The sequence below is a fragment of the Lampetra planeri genome, chromosome 4, assembly GCF_965212315.1.
Source record: "Lampetra planeri chromosome 4, kcLamPlan1.2.h2, whole genome shotgun sequence".
In the NCBI taxonomy this organism is placed as follows: domain Eukaryota; kingdom Metazoa; phylum Chordata; class Hyperoartia; order Petromyzontiformes; family Petromyzontidae; genus Lampetra; species Lampetra planeri.
The window spans coordinates 24520752-24539666 of record NC_136110.1 but is presented as its reverse complement, the minus strand read 5'-3'; the positions used below and the strand labels follow the sequence as shown (position 1 = coordinate 24539666).

Below are 18915 nucleotides of genomic sequence, written 5' to 3'. Positions count from 1 at the left end.
ATTAATTACAATTATTTTTAATGTAAATTAATGTCTTATTTATCATTATTTATTGTTAAAATGAATGTCTTATTCAAGTATGTGTTTATTATGTATTATAATGTACGTAACTAGGTATTAAATAATAAACAAATAATTGAATAAGACATTAATTTAAATTATAAATAATGATAAATAAGATATTAATTTAAATTAATGTTTGATAAATAAATAATTTAAATTAATGTCTTATTTATCATTATTCAAGTATTCAATGTCTTATTCTAATATTTGTTTATTATTTCATACCTAGTTACGTACATTTTAGTATTGTATGTTCTGCTAGCATGTAAGATTCTTGCTCATATATGCATACTGCACTACAGATGAGAACCAGCCTTATACATACAGCATTGCCAAAAAACGCATTAATTTGACGTTGTTTTGGTGCTCTTGAGTGCCCTACTGAAAGTGTGGCATTATACATTATCTCTTTGTCTGTTAGGTTGTCATTTCCCTCTTACTCCAAATATCAACGTTGTTTTGTCGTCCTTGCTGGGATTTACACTTTCCTTCATCCTTTTCTCACCAATGATTGTCACAGGCAATATGGATTTGTGTTTTTTTTTGTTCGTTAGGTGGGTCACTTGGAGATACCACATTGGTGATGAATAATCTCATTACAGAATTCAATGACTTCATCAGCCTAGTGGCATTGGAGACTGCCAGCTAACGCTTAGTCCGGAGTGCAAACTTGCCAATCACATTAAACAGCTGCTCATAAAATGAAGTGAATGGCACTGCAAACAGTTTTTTTTCCCAAGCACAGTACAGCGACACTGCTGTGGGAATGGTTTTCTTTTTATGTTTTCGACGGGTTTTCCATTCCTGTATGTACTGATACTTGCCGTTTGCGCCGTGGCCGATGTAAGAATGGTTGTACCATGCAGTAACATCTGTACCATCACAGGATGCCAATGAAATAACCTAACAGGTTATTGGGCCCTTCATACTGAAATAAAAAAAATATATAAATTAACTAACATCGTAAACATCTCCTTGCTATGTAGAAGAGCCATTGTCTATAACGTTGCCTTGTTAAGTATTCATTTTAAGGCAGCGCTTTTGACAAATGTGTTGAGGTTTTATTACGTGCGTTTATAAGTCAAAGTAAATAATTGCTAAAATGAGCATTGAGGCGGTGTTCATCTCTAAATTAAAGCCCTCAGCAATTGGTGGAAATTCCACTAACCACTTGCGTGGGCGAGTCTATCCATAGGACAATCACTGTTGACTTCCTCACAGTCGTACTCATTTTATAAATCATAGAGGAATGATGGTCTGAGGTTATGCACTATCGGCAATGACGTATCACGAAACATTTCAATTAATATATTCAACATTGTTTCGTTTATGCATATACATGTTTCTTTTGCAACACTATACCGTATATACCGTATATATATAGTAATTTCATGGCGTTTACAACATTTGTGTACTTATTCACATAGAAAAGCAAATACAACAGACTTTTTTTGTGGATTCCACATTAGCATGTGCACAACATACATACCATATTGTGCTGGATAATTTTCAGCATTGTCTCCAAATCCTTAAAACATTTTACATTTCCTCCTAAGCACCACTTCAGTGACTCTCAGCTTTATCGAATTTCTGTGACTTGGTCTTATTACACATTTTTAATCACGTTGCTTTCTGAGCTGCAATTGGCTGGAGTGTGTTTGGCTGCATTATCATGTGAATATAAATGTCTTGTTCAATCTGCACTGATGTAGTGCACAGGCTTTGCCACTGACGGCTGTTTGCATCAGTCGCGGCCATCCCGCTGTGTGTTCACTGCCTTGCAAATTGGGGATTATGCCACGACTTCATGCTGTAGTATTTCTAGGTTCAACCTAACCTTGCTGCCAAAGAATACAGAGCATTTTGACCAAGGCTTACCGTCAACATCATTACAAATTTCTCCTGCATGCCAATGTATGTCCTCTGCCGACTTATGTAGAATGCAGATTATCATGGCAATTTTCTTTTTTGCAAAAATAAAAATGCAAAAATGTTTCAGATGCAAAGATGCGTGCAATGTTAGAAATGGGCTCGTTTAATCAACGCTTTAACATGCCTTGTTATGATTATTTTGCATGCACACACATATATAGCAATGAGATATTTGAAATGTATTAACAAGTGTCAAAACATCCGTGTCAGTAAAATGTGTCAGTGAAATTAAATATCCTTTTTGGTATTATTATTTTACAGTAAAACTATTGCCCAGTTAGAATAGATTGAATCATCGCCCGTAATTGAATCATATACCATGATTAGCATGGTGACTGTCGTCCTCATTTGGCTTGCACATGCACTACATTGTACTGGACATCTCAGGCACTATATCGGGGATTTTCATAGAATTTTCATAAAAGTGCATTATGGTCCTTCACTGATTCTCTTGAATGCATTGACGACCATGGATATTAATAAATAAATAAAACTACCTACTTGATAATTTATAGAAACACACCAATGTGCCTCGGGAAGGCATTATAAAAAAAATGTCACAGACAACGAACATGGAACAAAAGCTGGAAAATTCACAAAGAAGCATGGAGAGGTGTATGCTTGGAATTTCACTGAGAAACAGAAATGGGAAACACGTGGATTAGAGGACATGCACAATTTGGGGATGTAGTATTGACTTCAAAAAAGTCAGTGGGCTATGCTGGACATATTGTGACTAAAAAGTATGATGGCTGATGGTTGAGATTTATTATTTAGTGTCAGGCAAAGGATGATATATAACTGACTAGCGGAAGTACCCGGCTTTGCCCGGGTGAAAAATATATTTCTTAAAAACCATACATATATATACACAGATACTAAGGTATTGTCAAAGCCCGGTGGGCTGTTTGTACATTTCTCCACCAACAAATATATAAGAGGCTTTCACAAGTCCAAAAAGTTGTAGAAAGTGTGGGGTAAATAGTTGATGTCAAAAGGTTTCCGAAAATTGCGGTCTCCCCCCCCCCCCCCCCTCAAAAAATATCTTTACCCCTCGTAGGTATATATACTAACAACACCTTACATACAACAGAGGAAGTGGTATCTATTGACTCTGTAGTAGTATCTACTGACTGTACCGTAGTATCTACTGAGCCAGTAGTAGCTACTGACTGTGTAGTAGTATTTAGTGACTGTAATAACTACTGACCATAGTAGTATTTACTGGGCCTACAGTAGTATCTACCGACTATATACTCGTAACGACTAACTGTATAGTATCTGCTGACTCTATAGTTGTATCCACTGACTATAGTAGTAACTACAAAATCTATAGCAGTATCTACTCACTCTATAATAGTATCTACTGACTCTAGTAGCAACTCACCGTGGTAGTATGTACTGACTGTATAGTAGTATATACTGACTGTAGCAGTATTGACTGACTGTAGCGGTATATACTGACTGTTTTAGTATTTACTATAGCGGTATCTACCAACTCGATAGCAGTATCTACTATCGCTACAGCAGTGTATACCGACTGAGGTCGTACCTGCTATCACTACAGCAGTGCATACTGCTGTGTTGGTACCTGTTATGATGACAGCAGTGCATATTGTGGTGGAACCTGCTATGATTACAGCAGTGCATACTGCTGTGGTGGTATCTGCTATGATGAAAGGAGTACATATTGTGGTGGTGGTACCTGGTATGATAACAGCAGTGCATATTGACTATACTCATCATTCACCCTCACCATTCACCACTCACAACTCACCCTTACCACTCATCCTCACCACTCACCACTCCCACTCACTATTCAGCATTCACCCTCACAACTCACCACTCACCAACCTCCCTCACCAATCTCCCTCACCACTCACCCTCACCACTCACCAATCACCACTCACCCTCACCACTCACTCTCACCACTAACCCTCACCACTAACCCTCACCACTCTCACTCACCACTCTCCCTCACCACTCACTCTCACCATTCACCCTCACCATTCAGCCTCACCACTCACCCTCACCACTCACCCTCACCACTCACCGTCACAACCACCACTCACCCTCACCACTCAACTTCACCCTCACTACTCACCATTCATCCTCACCAATCACCACTGACCAATCACCACTCACCACTCTCCACTAACCCTCACCACTCAACCTCACCACTCACCCTCAAAACTAACCACTCTCTCACCACTCACCCTCACCACCCAGCACTCACCCTCACCACTCACCCTCACCACTCACCCTCACCACTCACCCCTCACCGCTCACCACTCACCCATCACCACTCACAACCGCCACTCACCCTCACCACTCATCCTCACCACTCACCCTCACAACAACCACTCACCCTCACCACTCACCCTGACCACTCACCACTCATCCTCACCAATCACACCCTCACCAATCACCACTCACCCGCACTGCTCACCCTCACCACTCACGCTCACCCTCACCACTCACCCCTCACTAATCACCACTCATAACCGCCACTCACCATAACCACTCACCACTCACCCTCAACACTCACCCTCACCACTCACCGTCACCACTCACCCTCACTACTCACCACTCATCCTCACCAATCACACCCTCAACAATCACCACTCACCCTCACAACTCACCCTCACTCTCACCACTCACCACTCACCCTCACAACAACCACTCACCCTCACCGCTCAGCACTCACCCTCACTACTCACCCTCACCACTCACCCTCACCATTCACCCTCACCACTCTCCCTCACCACTCTCCCTCACCAATCACCAGTCACGCTCACCACTCACCCTCACTACTCACCACTCACCCTCAACACTCACCTCTCACCCTCACCACTCACCCTCACCACTCACCCTGACCACTCACCACTCATCCTCACCAATCACACCCTCAACAATCACCACTCACCCTCACCACTCACGCTCAACACTCACCCTCACCACTCATGCTCACCACTAACCCTCACCACTCACTCTCACCACTCACTAATCACCTCTCACAACCGTCACTCACCCTCACCACTCACTCTTACCACTCACCCTCATCACTCACCCTCACCACTTTCCCTCACCACTCTCCCTCACCACTCACCAGTCACGCTCACCACTCAACCTCACCCTCACCACTCACGCTCACCCTCACCACTCACCTCTCACTAATCACCACTCACAACTGCCACTCACCCTCCCCACTCACCCTCACCACTCACCCTCACCAATCACCACTCACCCTCACCACTCACCCTCACCATTCACCCTCACCACTCACCCTCACCATTCACCCTCACCACTTTCCCTCACCACTCTCCCTCACCACTCACCAGTCACGCTCACCACTCACCCTCACTACTCACCACTCACCCTCAACACTCACCCTCACCGCTCACCACTCACCCTCAACACTCACCCTCAACGCTCACCACTCACCCTGACCACTCACCACTCATCCTCACCAATCACATCCTCACCAATCACCACTCACCCTCACTGCTCACCCTCACCACTCACCCTCACCACTAACCCTCACCACTAACCCTCACCACTCACCCTCACCACTCACTAATCACCTCTCACAACCGTCACTCACCCTCACCACTCACTCTTACCACTCACCCTCACCACGCACCCTCACAACAACCACTCACCCTCACAACAACCACTCACCCTCACTACTCACCCTCACCACTCATCCTCACCAATCACCACTCACCCTCACTGCTCACCACTCAACCTCACCACTCACGCTCACCCTCACCACTCACCCCTCACTAATCACCACTAACAACCGCCACTCACCCTCCCCACTCACCCTCACCACTCACCCTCACCAATCACCACTCACCTTCACCACTTACCACTCACCCTCACCACTCACTACTCACCCTCACGACTCTCCCTCACCACTCTCCCTCACCACTCTCCCTCACCACTCTCCCTCACCAATCACCACTCACCCTCACCACTTACCACTCACCCTCACCACTCACTACTCTCCCTCACCACTCTCCCTCACCACTCTCCCTCACCACTCTCCCTCACCACTCACGCTCACCACTCACCCTCACTACTCACCCTAACCACTCACCACTCACCCTCAACACTCACCCTCACCGCTCACCACTCACCCTCAACACTCACCCTCACCGCTCACCACTCACCCTCACCACTCACCCTGACCACTCACCACTCATCCTCACCAATCACACCCTCACCAATCACACCCTCACCAATCACCACTCACCCTCACTGCTCACCCTCACCGCTCACCCTCACCACTCACCCTAACCACTCACGCTCACCCTCACCACTCACCCCTCACTAATCACCACTCACAACCGCCACTCACCCTCACCACTCACCCTCACCACTCACCCTCACTACTCACCACTCATCCTCACCAATCACACCCTCAACAATCACCACTCACCCTCACCACTCACGCTCAACACTCACCCTCACCACTCATGCTCACCACTAACCCTCACCACTCACCCTCACCACTCACTAATCACCTCTCACAACCGTCACTCACCCTCACCACTCACTCTTACCACTCACCCTCACCACTCACCCTCACAACAACCACTCACCCTCACAACAACCACTCACCCTCACTACTCACCCTCACCACTCATCCTCACCAATTACACCCTCACCAATCACCACTCACCCTCACTGCTCACCACTCAAACTCACCCTCACCACTCACGCTCACCCTCACCACTCACCCCTCACTAATCACCACTAACAACCGCCACTCACCCTCCCCACTCAACCTCACCCTCACCAATCACCACTCACCCTCACCACTCAACCTCACCCTCACCACTCACCCTCACCACTCACCCTCACCACTCACCCTCACCACTCACCCTCACCCCTCACTCACCACTCACTCTCACCACTCACTCACCACTCTCCCTCACTCACCACTCTCCCTCACTCACCACTCTCCCTCACTCACCACTCTCCCTCACTCACCACTCTCCCTCACTCACCACTCTCCCTCACTCACCACTCTCCCTCACTCACCACTCTCCCTCACTCACCACTCTCCCTCACTCACCACTCTCCCTCACTCACCACTCTCCCTCACTCACCACTCTCCCTCACTCACCACTCTCCCCCTCACCACTCTCCCTCACCACATGTTAAGGGCGAACCTAAAGGAATCTACAACCTTCGATGATTCCTTTGCGCGATTCAAAGAATCGATTCCTGGCGCATAGGAGGTTTCTATTTTTAATTACAGAGTTTTCTTTTCATTCGTATGTTATGTTTTAAAGTTTTCAGGAGTTTTTAATTATATTTTAGCCCGGGTCAACGCCGGATATTTCCCATTCGTAGCAGTTTATATCAACTCTATAACCAACTAATATTAAACGGAAATAAGGCGATTCTAAATGAATCTACAACCTTCGATTCCTTTTCGCGATTCAGAGAATCGATTCTTGGCGCGGTCGGGTTTAGAGTTTTAATTACACAGTTGTATTTTCATTGGAATGTTATGTTTTAAAGTTTTCAGAAGATTTTAAATGTATTTTTCCCCCGGGCAACGCTGGGTATATCGAGTTTATACCACAAAGTCGACGCCTGACAGAGTTGCGTGTCGAGGCCTAGTACCGTGCAGAGCCTCCGGCCTCGCCTAGATTGCCCACCCGGCTGAGGCTGGGTACTGGGGCCGTTAACCCCCCCCCCCGCGCTACAATAATACTGTCTAATCGCTATACTTTTATTATCTACCGACCCTATAATAGTAATTGCACACATTGGGGTGGGGGGGGAGTGAAGAGGACGTGAAACTTTGATGAATTTACCTCAGAGTCGCGTGTTAATGCGTGCGCATATTTATAACGGAAATTAAAAATGGCGTCCACCCCGCAGCGAATGCGTCGCTACTCGTTGCCAGGGGCAACCGCCGTGGTCCGCGCCGGCCGGCAAGAGTAAATAAATAAATAAAGCGTTAAATAAATAAATAACGGTAAATCGCACTAAATCGATAATCGGTCCGATTTAAAGTTTAGAGACGAAAAATCGGAAATGCCTAAGTTTACCGCGGGGCCGGGGGCGTGCCCACCTGCAAAATTTAATCTCGCCGAACCCCACGGTCCGAGAGCTAAATCCCCCGGTAGGGAGCGTACGCAGACGGACGGACGGACGGACAGACAAAAAATGAATTATATAGGTTAGATAGGACAACTATTGCAAGGATGGAGGTATGAGCCAGATGGATTGTTGTGCCTTGAGACCACGAAGGAAGGTGACTTGGGGAGTCCTTCATCCAGCAGTGAATGGATAATACTATGTAACACAATTGTTGTTCCTGGGTATTAAGTTTTATTTCGTAATTGCTTATACCTAAAAATTATAGAAAATGTCTATTATTATCTACAAACTTTGCTTTTGTGACCAGGACAGTGATATTTTGAAATGTATCTATTTTCAATGAGAAAATGGGCGATTTTCATGTCTTTTCGTTCACATAAAGTGAGAAAAAAACTACATGAGTATCAAAATTAACATGTATTTATACTAATGTAGGACTCGTACTGATGCGACAACTTCTTTGTCTTTCTCGTTCCTTTTATTCCGCATATAGTTCACATCTCCGACAGCATCGCTCAATGTTCCTCCATACTCTTCAATGCACAATTCTCCATCAGCCCCACTCGATGTCCCTCCATTCGCTCGCTCTGCTGCTTCGCTCGCTCTCTCTCTCTCCACCAAGGTCCGTTACTTTGCTGCTTCGCTACGCTGTACTCGCTCCGTCCTTGCTACTCTGTCCGTACTCTCTATATCCACTGCTACCGTATACTGTATTCTCTTTGTCCACTGCTACCTTATACTATACGCTCGTATCCACTGCTACCTTATACTATATTCTCTTATCCACTGCTACCTTATACTATACTGTCTTATCCACTGCTACCTTATACTATACTCTCTTATCCACTGCTACCTTATACTATACTCTCTTATCCACTGCTACCTTATACTATACTCTCTGTTGCTCCGTCTCTGTCCCAGGCACCGTCTCCAGCTCCAACTGCAACACTCACAAAGACTCCCGTATCTCCATACGCTCACTGCCTTTATCCCCGAACCAATCAGCCCCAATTAATTATGTCATCGCCCGCTTCGCTACTCGCCCCCAGGCCCCCCGCCTCACGTGATCCTGTTATCGTCGCCACCCCGGCGCCAGTCATCAACCACTCACCCTCTCGACCATTTTGCTGAGGACCATCACACCGAGAGCTGCTGTCTTCATAAAAATACAAGCTCCGTGTTTAATGTGACAGTGAACCATTGCGGAGGGACCGTGGCCCTCATGAATAAGTTGTCTTGTTGGGACAATGGCATTGACAGGAATCCCCAGCGACTCCAGACCTCAGAGGTGACGACGGGCAGCAGTGTTGCCGCAACCATGCTTTCCCATTCAGGCCGAAAATGAGAGTTTATACTGAACCTCAAACAAGGCCCAACGCCTCCCTCCCTCCCACCTTCACTCTCACGTCTCACCCAGGATCCCACGTCTTTCATGGTCTCATTTGGACCACCCATCCCCCATCTTTCAAAAGAAGATAATAGATCTTCACTATTAATTAGGGTTAGGTTCATAGGTTCATCAAAGGCAACCCATCTTGCTTGTATGCAGGCGACTTAAAAATTGCTTTTGCTTGCCTGATGGGGAAAGTGAATTACATGAAAAGAGAGTACTCTATGTCATTGATCTATGGTTGGTACCGACATGCAAATCAATGATGTGGCGGTGTTACATTGCTTTCACGGTTGCTATCCAATGTGATTTTGAGTTGGTGGACAAGAGGTCTGGCATTTCGCTTCCACGGAAGCTCCTTCAGGAACTAAATTGAAGAAGCTCCCAGCACACGCAATGAAACGTTGGATCTCATGCTGCACAACACGCTGTGCAACCCAAAAACACACACATTGCAGAGATGTGTCATGTAAAATGCTAAACATAGACTTATATGTGAATCAAAGCACGGGAGTAAAGGGATAACTCTTACAAAGTGTTTTCACCAAGGCCCACTCATAAATTGATGGCCATTTGCTGCTAAATAAGTCAATCAATTTACAAATCGATAAACTTAATCTCAGGGATGAGCATATATGGTGGATACGTGTGCACAGGCTGTAGAACAAGCACATGCAAGAAGTAGAGTTGTGTTGCACAAGAATTGGTCTCGGTGATAATGAAAGTACAAAACTAAAAAAATGCTACTTCTATTTTTCACATCAAGTGCCCAATGGCAACAAACTGAACCGCAGTACACAATTTAAATGTATTATCCCATACCTCTAATTAGCACGGTTAGCTACGTATGGTGTGAAAGACGCTCAACATACATATTGTGCCGAGAAAACAGGCCAATATCACTGAGAATGACTCGACCACTTACAGTCGTCATTGTAACACTCCAAAGGTATAGCAGAAACACAATACTGACAAATAGCATAATAAATGTGCGTCATCAAAATGAATGTGCTAGGTATGCAGATGTTTTACAATATTTTGTGTCTTAATGACAATGTGGCACATGCTATTATTGTTGACATTTGTTGACTTCACTGATACATAGTGTTCACATAAAGGTACGTCGGCTATTGATGGAAATGCACTTTCTACTGATCAATAGAATGTATTACTTGATGTAAAGCATCACACAGCACTCCGACGAACATTCATTATCAATAGCACAACGTTTATTGATATACAATTCGAGTGTGATGTACAATGGTTTCTTTATTCAAGAGGAATTTCAGTTATATACACATCCCTCCGTGGTAACTAATATCCAAAATAATGAATTGTTATCTGTGGAGATATAAATCTAAATAGATTGACCTCGACACACAATGATTAGTTTACTTTAAACCAATTATGTAAAGTAAAATTAATTAGAGTACTGCATTCAATTTCACTTCCCCCCCCCCCACATCACTATATAGGTTATCATGGGGCAGTGACGCAGTGGTTAGTGCACTGCACTTCGAGTTTGATTATCGGCCCCGGCTAACATCAGTGGCGAGTGATATTTTACTTGTTCTTGGGTCGTTAATTCGCACTGACCAGCGTGGAGTAGTATGATCAAACAACTTCCATGAATGAATGGCATGGAAAGGCATGCATCTAGCAGTAGATTGACCAAAGAACTTAAAGGTAACTATTAGTTTACTCTAAGAACACAGTTGTTTCATGAGTTTTGCATTTCATTGCTCACATCCCAAAGAGTGATACCATAATACACTGGCAAGATATCTAACACATATAAGAGTGTGACCTGCAGTTTTATTCTCGAAAATCGCATTCACTGAATGGGCTCCATTTGTAAATCAAGTAAAAGCCAAAAGACGAAGGTCAACATGAATGGCCAAGCCATTCCACTGATACTGCAGAGGGTCACACAAATGCTTAGTGTAGGCCTTGCTGGTTACACACACACACACTTGAAACTTTATAATGGCTCTCAGAGGCTCCCGCAGGACTAATTACCAGCTTGAAACTCGAAAGTTTCTAAGGTCACCTGACTTTATCTACAAAATAAGCTATCTTTTGATCCATAGTCTTCCTTTATATGAGTGACCTTAGGTGATCTCTTTGTTTCTGTTTTGAAAAAGATTCTAAAAGGGAAAATGCTTAACTTCAAGTGTAGTGTGCTTTAGTCTTCCTCTTGGTGTTATGAGGTCCGTAAGTTACCATTTGCAGGAGTCTGCGGCAGAGATCCAATCATACAGTTGAATCGCCTCTGCAAAGGCATGACATGCATTTTTTTTGCTGTGTGTTCATAGGAAAAGATATAATTAACAAAACACCAATTTCATTATTAGATATTTTTTGTTCATCTGATGTTTAATATCAAGCAAATCTAAATGTTTTCTTCATTTACATGTGTATTACACTATAGTTGACTTATGTCACTACGGCAAAGTATGAGTAAATAAGCATCTGAACATATCTCACGAGGCCATGAACATGTACTTCTGCTAGAGACTGGACCATTAGGATACGAATGCCACTTCAAGACACTTGACAAACTTGAGCTTGATAAGCTATCGTCTTCCTCCTTGTGCGATTTAATTGTCTAGTTGTAGAGCCACAATTTACTACCTTATATATAAAATAAATTGCTCAAATTAACTTTCTTTGTAAGACTGTATATTTCATGAAATGTGGCGTGATACCATTGGACAATGTCTGAAATGACAAAAAGTAAAATGTGTAGAATGCTGTTTTACAACAAGGGTTTCTTGGGGTTGCTTTTGGGTGTGCTTCTGTATCTGCTAATAAGCAACAGGATTTACATATGATGGCATGTAAGATTCCTGCAGAGCTATTTGTTTAAAATAAAAATATATGTAATTGGAATGCCTACTTTCATATGAATTATGCAGTAATTTGGGAGGACAAAGTCATCAATATAAGTGTTTGAAGTATTCTGCTGACTGGGACAATTAAATTGACCCTAGAAAAGAGGCAACTAATTAGAGCTGAGACTTTCCATACTCAAGGTGGTACTTAGGTATTTTATGGCCTTGGAATGACAGATGTGTGTGAGGTCCTTGGCTAAGGATATACTTGACAGATGTGTGATTGTCCCATGTAATGGCCTTCAAAATTGCTTGATGGTATTTTTTCTAACGTAATTAATTGATTCATATTTTAATTGAAAAATCCAGAAATAGAAGCATGTATGCTCTAATATGAGGTAATTTACGTGGCAAAGAGTAAGCCTACATCTTTATGGCAGTGTTCCTGCGCTGTCTCCCACTGAGCCAGGTGACTCAGCCCTTGGCCGAGCCATTCGCAATCGGAAGGTTGCAAGTTCAAATTCAGGCTGGGGGTTGACTCAGCCCATAATACCTTTGGGTTTCATAACATTAGGATTGCTTTGTGGGAAAGTCAAGATTGGTTGTCCTATTGATACTCACCCCCTGCCATAGGAAAGCAGAATTTCCACCACTGGCTCTGAGCTGTTAATAGGAGATGAGCAATGTCTCAATGGTCACTTGAGCAGGAAATTGCATGTATTAATAACATGTACACGTACAATTTAGAAAACTTACATACATCAATATTAACTATTTACATGAATGCGGTTATACTTTTAAAGGTGTATATTTTGTCGTCAAATTTAGCATGCATTTATGGGATTTCATCATTGCTGATTATTTTAGCTTCAAATGCATATTTTTTAAGCAGTTTACAGCATAATTAGTTCTTTATTTGACAGACAAGAAAGCAGCAGGCAGGTCTTGCTTGTATGCTGCATCATATTCCTGAATATGTCATAATCATTGGGGATTGAGGCACTTAGTGTAAGTATACCTATTCTTTTAGCTTCCATGCTGTTATATCTCACCACATCCCTTTGCCAGCCACGCTCTTGAGTTGGGACGCAAATATATATTTTTGATTGCTTGTGGATGACCCATTCAGCAACTGTGGAGATGATCAGACACCGTGTTTGTGACATTGCAATCTGGCTTACGGAAGCCTCAGATTAGTGTGAGATAGGCTCCACTGCCAAGGTGCTGATTAACTCTAGATGACTGTTATGGCGCTGAGATAGCACCTCATCTAAAACACATCAGGGCACATTACAATTGTGTTCAATGTAGACAATCCATTTGTTCAGTAAAGGGGCGAAAGCAGGCAGTACGGGCTCACTATTCAAAAGCGTTCTTTTTGGTACAATGCAGTTTTAATTCAATCACCTGGAGTTGGGAGATAGTAAACATTTCGTTGTTCAAATTGATCTGTACCTTATCAGTAACATATGCTGTGATTTCCTGTTCTTTCTGCAGGTCAGAATACCTGTGATGAAACCCTTCAAGGTCTGAATGGAACTATTGAAAGCCCCGGATTTCCATATGGATACCCCAACAAAGCCAATTGCACCTGGATCATCGTGGCCACGAACAAGAGTCGAATCCAATTGACTTTCCTTTCTTTTGCTCTGGAGCAGGAGTTTGACTTCATGTTGGTTTTTGATGGAGAAGCCAGGCCAGAGAATTTTCGAGCGAGGTAAGTGTAAGCGCACAATGCAACACACTTGTTTCTTTGTGTTCTACCATGCACTACAATGTTGCATATCCAACTCACTGGAGACAAAGATATGGGCACATATGCGAATAGGTCGGATGTGTGGTTAATTGGTCGGATATGTGACATACTTATGCTGATCCTTGCAATATTGTTGATGCACTTAAAGGTTATATACAGAGGCAATCGTGGTAGTACCTCAATATCTAATTTCTAGCCTAAGAGCACATGATATAGGTTAGTATTCTTCATTCGAAGGATAGTGAGATTTTATTGAAATTACATTTCAAGATTTCAAGAACTATGTGGGGAATTTCAGGAATTACACAGAAATAAGAATAATATTTGCGAACCAGAAAAGACACCTATGTATCATAATAATAATGCTATATACTGCAAAGATTACTGCATACATTAAAGAGTGAAAATATAAATAATGTATTCTAACATAACAGCGGTAGAGTGAGCAGCTGGACGTTGGAAGGTTGCGAGTTCAAATTCTGGTAAATGTTGTGGCTTTGCTCTCCAACACACCGGTGTGCTGTGCTAGTAACGAATTGGCATGTTCTGTTTATGTGGCAAACCTTACTAATTGGCTGTGTCGGGTGGTGGCGGGTTAAACGACACATTTATAGTTGCGTGATCTAACCCAAAAACCTATATTATAGTAAAATTCCTATGGACACACTTGGTCCCATCATAGAAATGTGTATTTGTCACCACTATCTCAGGGATATGAAAAGGAGACAGACCACTGCCTCAAACTTATTTGCGCAATACACCGCTTTCACTTTTTTAACATAACACATGGCCAAGCATTCCTCAAATTGCCACCGGACATTTGTTTCATTTTGAAGTGGTGGGCATTTCATTAGTTGCTGTGGTTTAAACTGCCTTGTGACTCCATGCACGTCTCCACAGAGTTGCCGGCAGTGGAGAGATGTTGCACCTTCAAGAACCATTTCTGGCTATATTGCATTAATTGGGTGCCATGCTGCGTTTCTTGCCTGAAATAGCTTAGTTCACACTGTGACTAGTTTACGAACTAATTTATTGAATGTATTTATTATTATCATTACCATTACAGTAATTTCAATTTTTTTGCTAGCTTTGCTCTTTATCTCCACGAAATATACGTATGGGAAATTTCCTTCAGGTGCCATGCATTATTTGAAGGTTTCATGATTTTAAAAATATAAAATACAATAAAAACTACTTTGCAAGAACTAAACATATGACACCCCTATACGATAATTTTTTTAATACATTTTTTTATTGATAGTCAATACCTGATGAATATATTACAAAGTTTTGGATCAATATCACTGTTGATGAAAGCAGCAAAAGTAAAACAAATGTGCTCACTTATTTCACTGAAGCTATTATTGTTCTCTTTTCAAATGAGATCAGTTTCATGTAAAGTGGTGAACACTGACATCCTCTACAGACTGAACGATGTTGATAATGTTAAAATAATGGAAATTCATGGTTTTCAAATACATATTGGGTAATCTTGATTTGAAGCTTTCGTGACTGCAGGAATCCATACTCTTTGGTTCTTTCGGTAAAGTGACGTAGGTATAAAATAAAATAAATCACGACGTTTTTTTGGACGCTTGTGTTGCGCCCGAAACGTCGTGATTTATTTATTTTATACCTACGTGACTTTACCGAAAGAATCAAAGAGTCCAAATTGGGTATACCACCTACCATCATTCACTTTAGATGCAGAAAAATACAGGGTGCTTGAAGAAAATGTTTATACTTCTGAGAATTTGCAACAACACCACAAGAAATGTGCCTCCGGGCTCTGGAGACCACCTGGAGAAGATTCCAGGCATGTGTTGACAATAATGGCGAACAAGTGGAGACTCTTTGACTTTTTGAAGCTATCAACATACATTTGTTATCATGTTACAGTATATTATCCGTTCTTTTCCATTAAAAACGATCGACCCATTTAAGTGTTAAAAAAAATTGAAGTCCCCTGTATATAGTATTTTAGCAATTACTCGCCATACTTTTACCTTGAAACAAATCATGATCTCAATAGTGAAATTATGCAGTTTTTTTTTCTGCTGTGATACTAGAGCATGGTTATCATAGTCCATTTTATCTCCCAGTCTGGTATCTGTAACATGTGAGCCTGAACTCCAAGGCTGTTCAACATTAATGTTTGAGGGGTTGTGATTCTTAGCCTTCATTTTTGAACTGCAAATACATCGAGACATCACACATCGGTGAGTATGAGTCACAGTGCCATGGATTGAAACTGACTGGTCTTGATTTTGTAAATGGCGTGCACTTACTCACGGAACTCCTGAATGTGAATAGAGTTAAAATATATGTATCAAAGTCCACGCGTGAAGGCCTAAGGTTAATGGAACATTGGCATCGCTTCATGGCGAGACCCAATTAAATCGGAAAGTACTGCATTACAGCAACTTGATTTTCATGATTATGCGGCATTATTGGAGCATCTTGAAGGGTAAAGCATGATGGATGTACGTATTGGTAAAACATCAACTATAATTGATGGACTGCCCGATATCTGAAAATACATACAAATTAGTATTCAGACAATGTATCCCTTGTTGTTTGTACATCCTTAACCAAAATGCTTGAATCTGCACTCAAGCTTGTTTCTAATCATGCCTTTGCATAATTTGTAGTTACATGTATTACAATAGTGCTACGAGAGTGCTTGTGGGTACTTTTTTGTCACAACTAGTATATACTTTCCATTCATACCACACTGTTAAACCCAATAAATCTGCCATCCTTACATGAGGGTTCACTGTCGGTCACATCACGACACTGTAATCTATGTTCACATTAGGCATTAAATCTTGATGGAAATGCAACCACAAAGTCATTTTCACAAAGTTGAGAAATGGTGTGATTGTTGGTCACATTAAAAGTAAGATCTTTTGGGAACGACTTCATTAGCAAATAATTATCTGTAGTTAACCTATAGTTGATTAGTTAATAATAAAAAGGAAATGTAAATGTAATATTTAAAACGTGTATTAGGCTCTCGCATACTCTACATTGTATGCCGTATACTCAAATATGTGTTTTCCCCCTGTTTAATTGGCAATATATTATTTGAACTCTGCTATAAAATCACTGTCATGCCCATTAAAAAAAAAACGCTACACCTGAAGAGTTTGACACTGACCCATATAAAACCTCATACCAATGTTAAAAGAAATGGTGCCTGCATGGTTATAATTTCACTGCATAGAATGTTTGTCCAATATATACTACATATACTATTATTATACGTGCAAAAACTTTGCATTGTATATTAATCATTCAGCAAAAATATGTTCAGGGGTGGAGTGGTGGCTCAGTGGTTAACACACTGCGCTGTGCACCCATTGACCCTGCATTCATATCCCGGCTACAGCTAACATCAGTGGAGTGTAATAACTGAACTTGTCCTGGGTCTCCACTTGGTCAACGCAGCTTTAATCAGAACCTAGTTTGGTGTATAAATATCGGCACCAAAGGCACTGACCACCATGATAAAGTTTGGCCAAACAACCCTCCTGAGTGACACGGCATTGGGAGGCCTTTATCAAACAGCGGATTGCCAAATTGTGCTGCAAAATCTATTAGTAACCCTTTCTTGTTCTGAGACGTCTGCAAGTTGCAGGGTGGGTCCCGTTCACTGCTGGATTTCGGAACGAGCAAGTAATTAGCATTAATTTTTTATCTAGAGAGGTATAGCACCGTTGTTTGTAAAGACATTATACTCACCGCAGAGAACTGGAGCGACTGCACTGTGATAGCTGGCGCCAAACTGTTGCTACACGCCCTCCCTCGTGGCTTTGTGCGAGCCTCTGTAGTTTTTTTCCGACCTGAAAACGTACCGATAACGTTCTTTTATTTTAGTTTTTCTTACACGTTCATCACTGGAATGGGGAAGGGTCAATAGTGTCAACATATCCGACCATGTCCGTCCGGTGCTTGCCGAGTTGCATTGGCTTCCGGTTGCTGAATGAATACATAAGTTCGCACTCATGACACACAAAATACTTGCCACAAATGAACCACAATACCTTATTGATATCGTCGAGGAGCATAAACCATCACGCAAACAACAGTCATCCTTACAGCGGATTTTGGCTAGCCATCAAACAAAGTTAGTCACTGCATCGTGCACTTTCATATGCTCTTTTGCAGCCGTCTGGAATGCTCTGACCGTCCGATATTAGCTATGCACTTTTAAATATAGATTGAAAATGAATTTCTGTACAACTGATTTTTGTGTTTAGTTTGTTATCCTTCTCCCGCATCTCCACTTAGCACGGTTGGCTACATACGGTGTGAAAGAAGTTCAACATACATACATTCATGAACATTTGAGGCAAAACATTTTTTTCTAGTAGAACTTCAAATTTATAATTAGATTATTGTGTGCAATTTCATTTCCAATAGTGTTTCAGTATCTGTACTGAGAGACACTGATACAACAAAATGTGCCATTTAGTGCCTCTTTATAAATTACACATTTTATTATAAACATCGGCGTCAACACTCTCATGTTATAACATAGGACTGGTTTTAGTTTTCATGAACAATTTCACAGTTTTTTTTTTATTAAAAAAACCCTTCTAGGTAAAAGAAAATTAGACAAATTTACAGCAGGGAGTTTCAAATTACAGTTTACTTCTTTTTCCCTTTAATATATTACGTAAACATAATTGCGCCATTCTGCTTATATTGTTCCTCTGGCATCGAAATTTGACTTTTTATATTGACCAAGTCAGCAGACAATATGAATTAATTAGAAATGTAGCAAGCACAATGCTAATAAAACATAGATGCAT

At 42.0% G+C, this 18915-nt stretch overlaps 1 protein-coding gene across 2 annotated transcripts in view; it reads left to right on the top strand.

Annotated features, from left to right (window-relative positions):
* Nucleotides 1-18915, top strand: part of CSMD3 (CUB and Sushi multiple domains 3) — a 446157-nt gene that overhangs the window by 20446 nt on the left and 406796 nt on the right. For both annotated transcript variants that reach the window (XM_078593568.1, XM_078593567.1), the window contains one exon: nucleotides 13840-14059. In XM_078593568.1, coding sequence (XP_078449694.1) covers nucleotides 13840-14059 — 220 coding nt within the window. The remainder of the gene's footprint in view (nucleotides 1-13839; nucleotides 14060-18915) is intronic.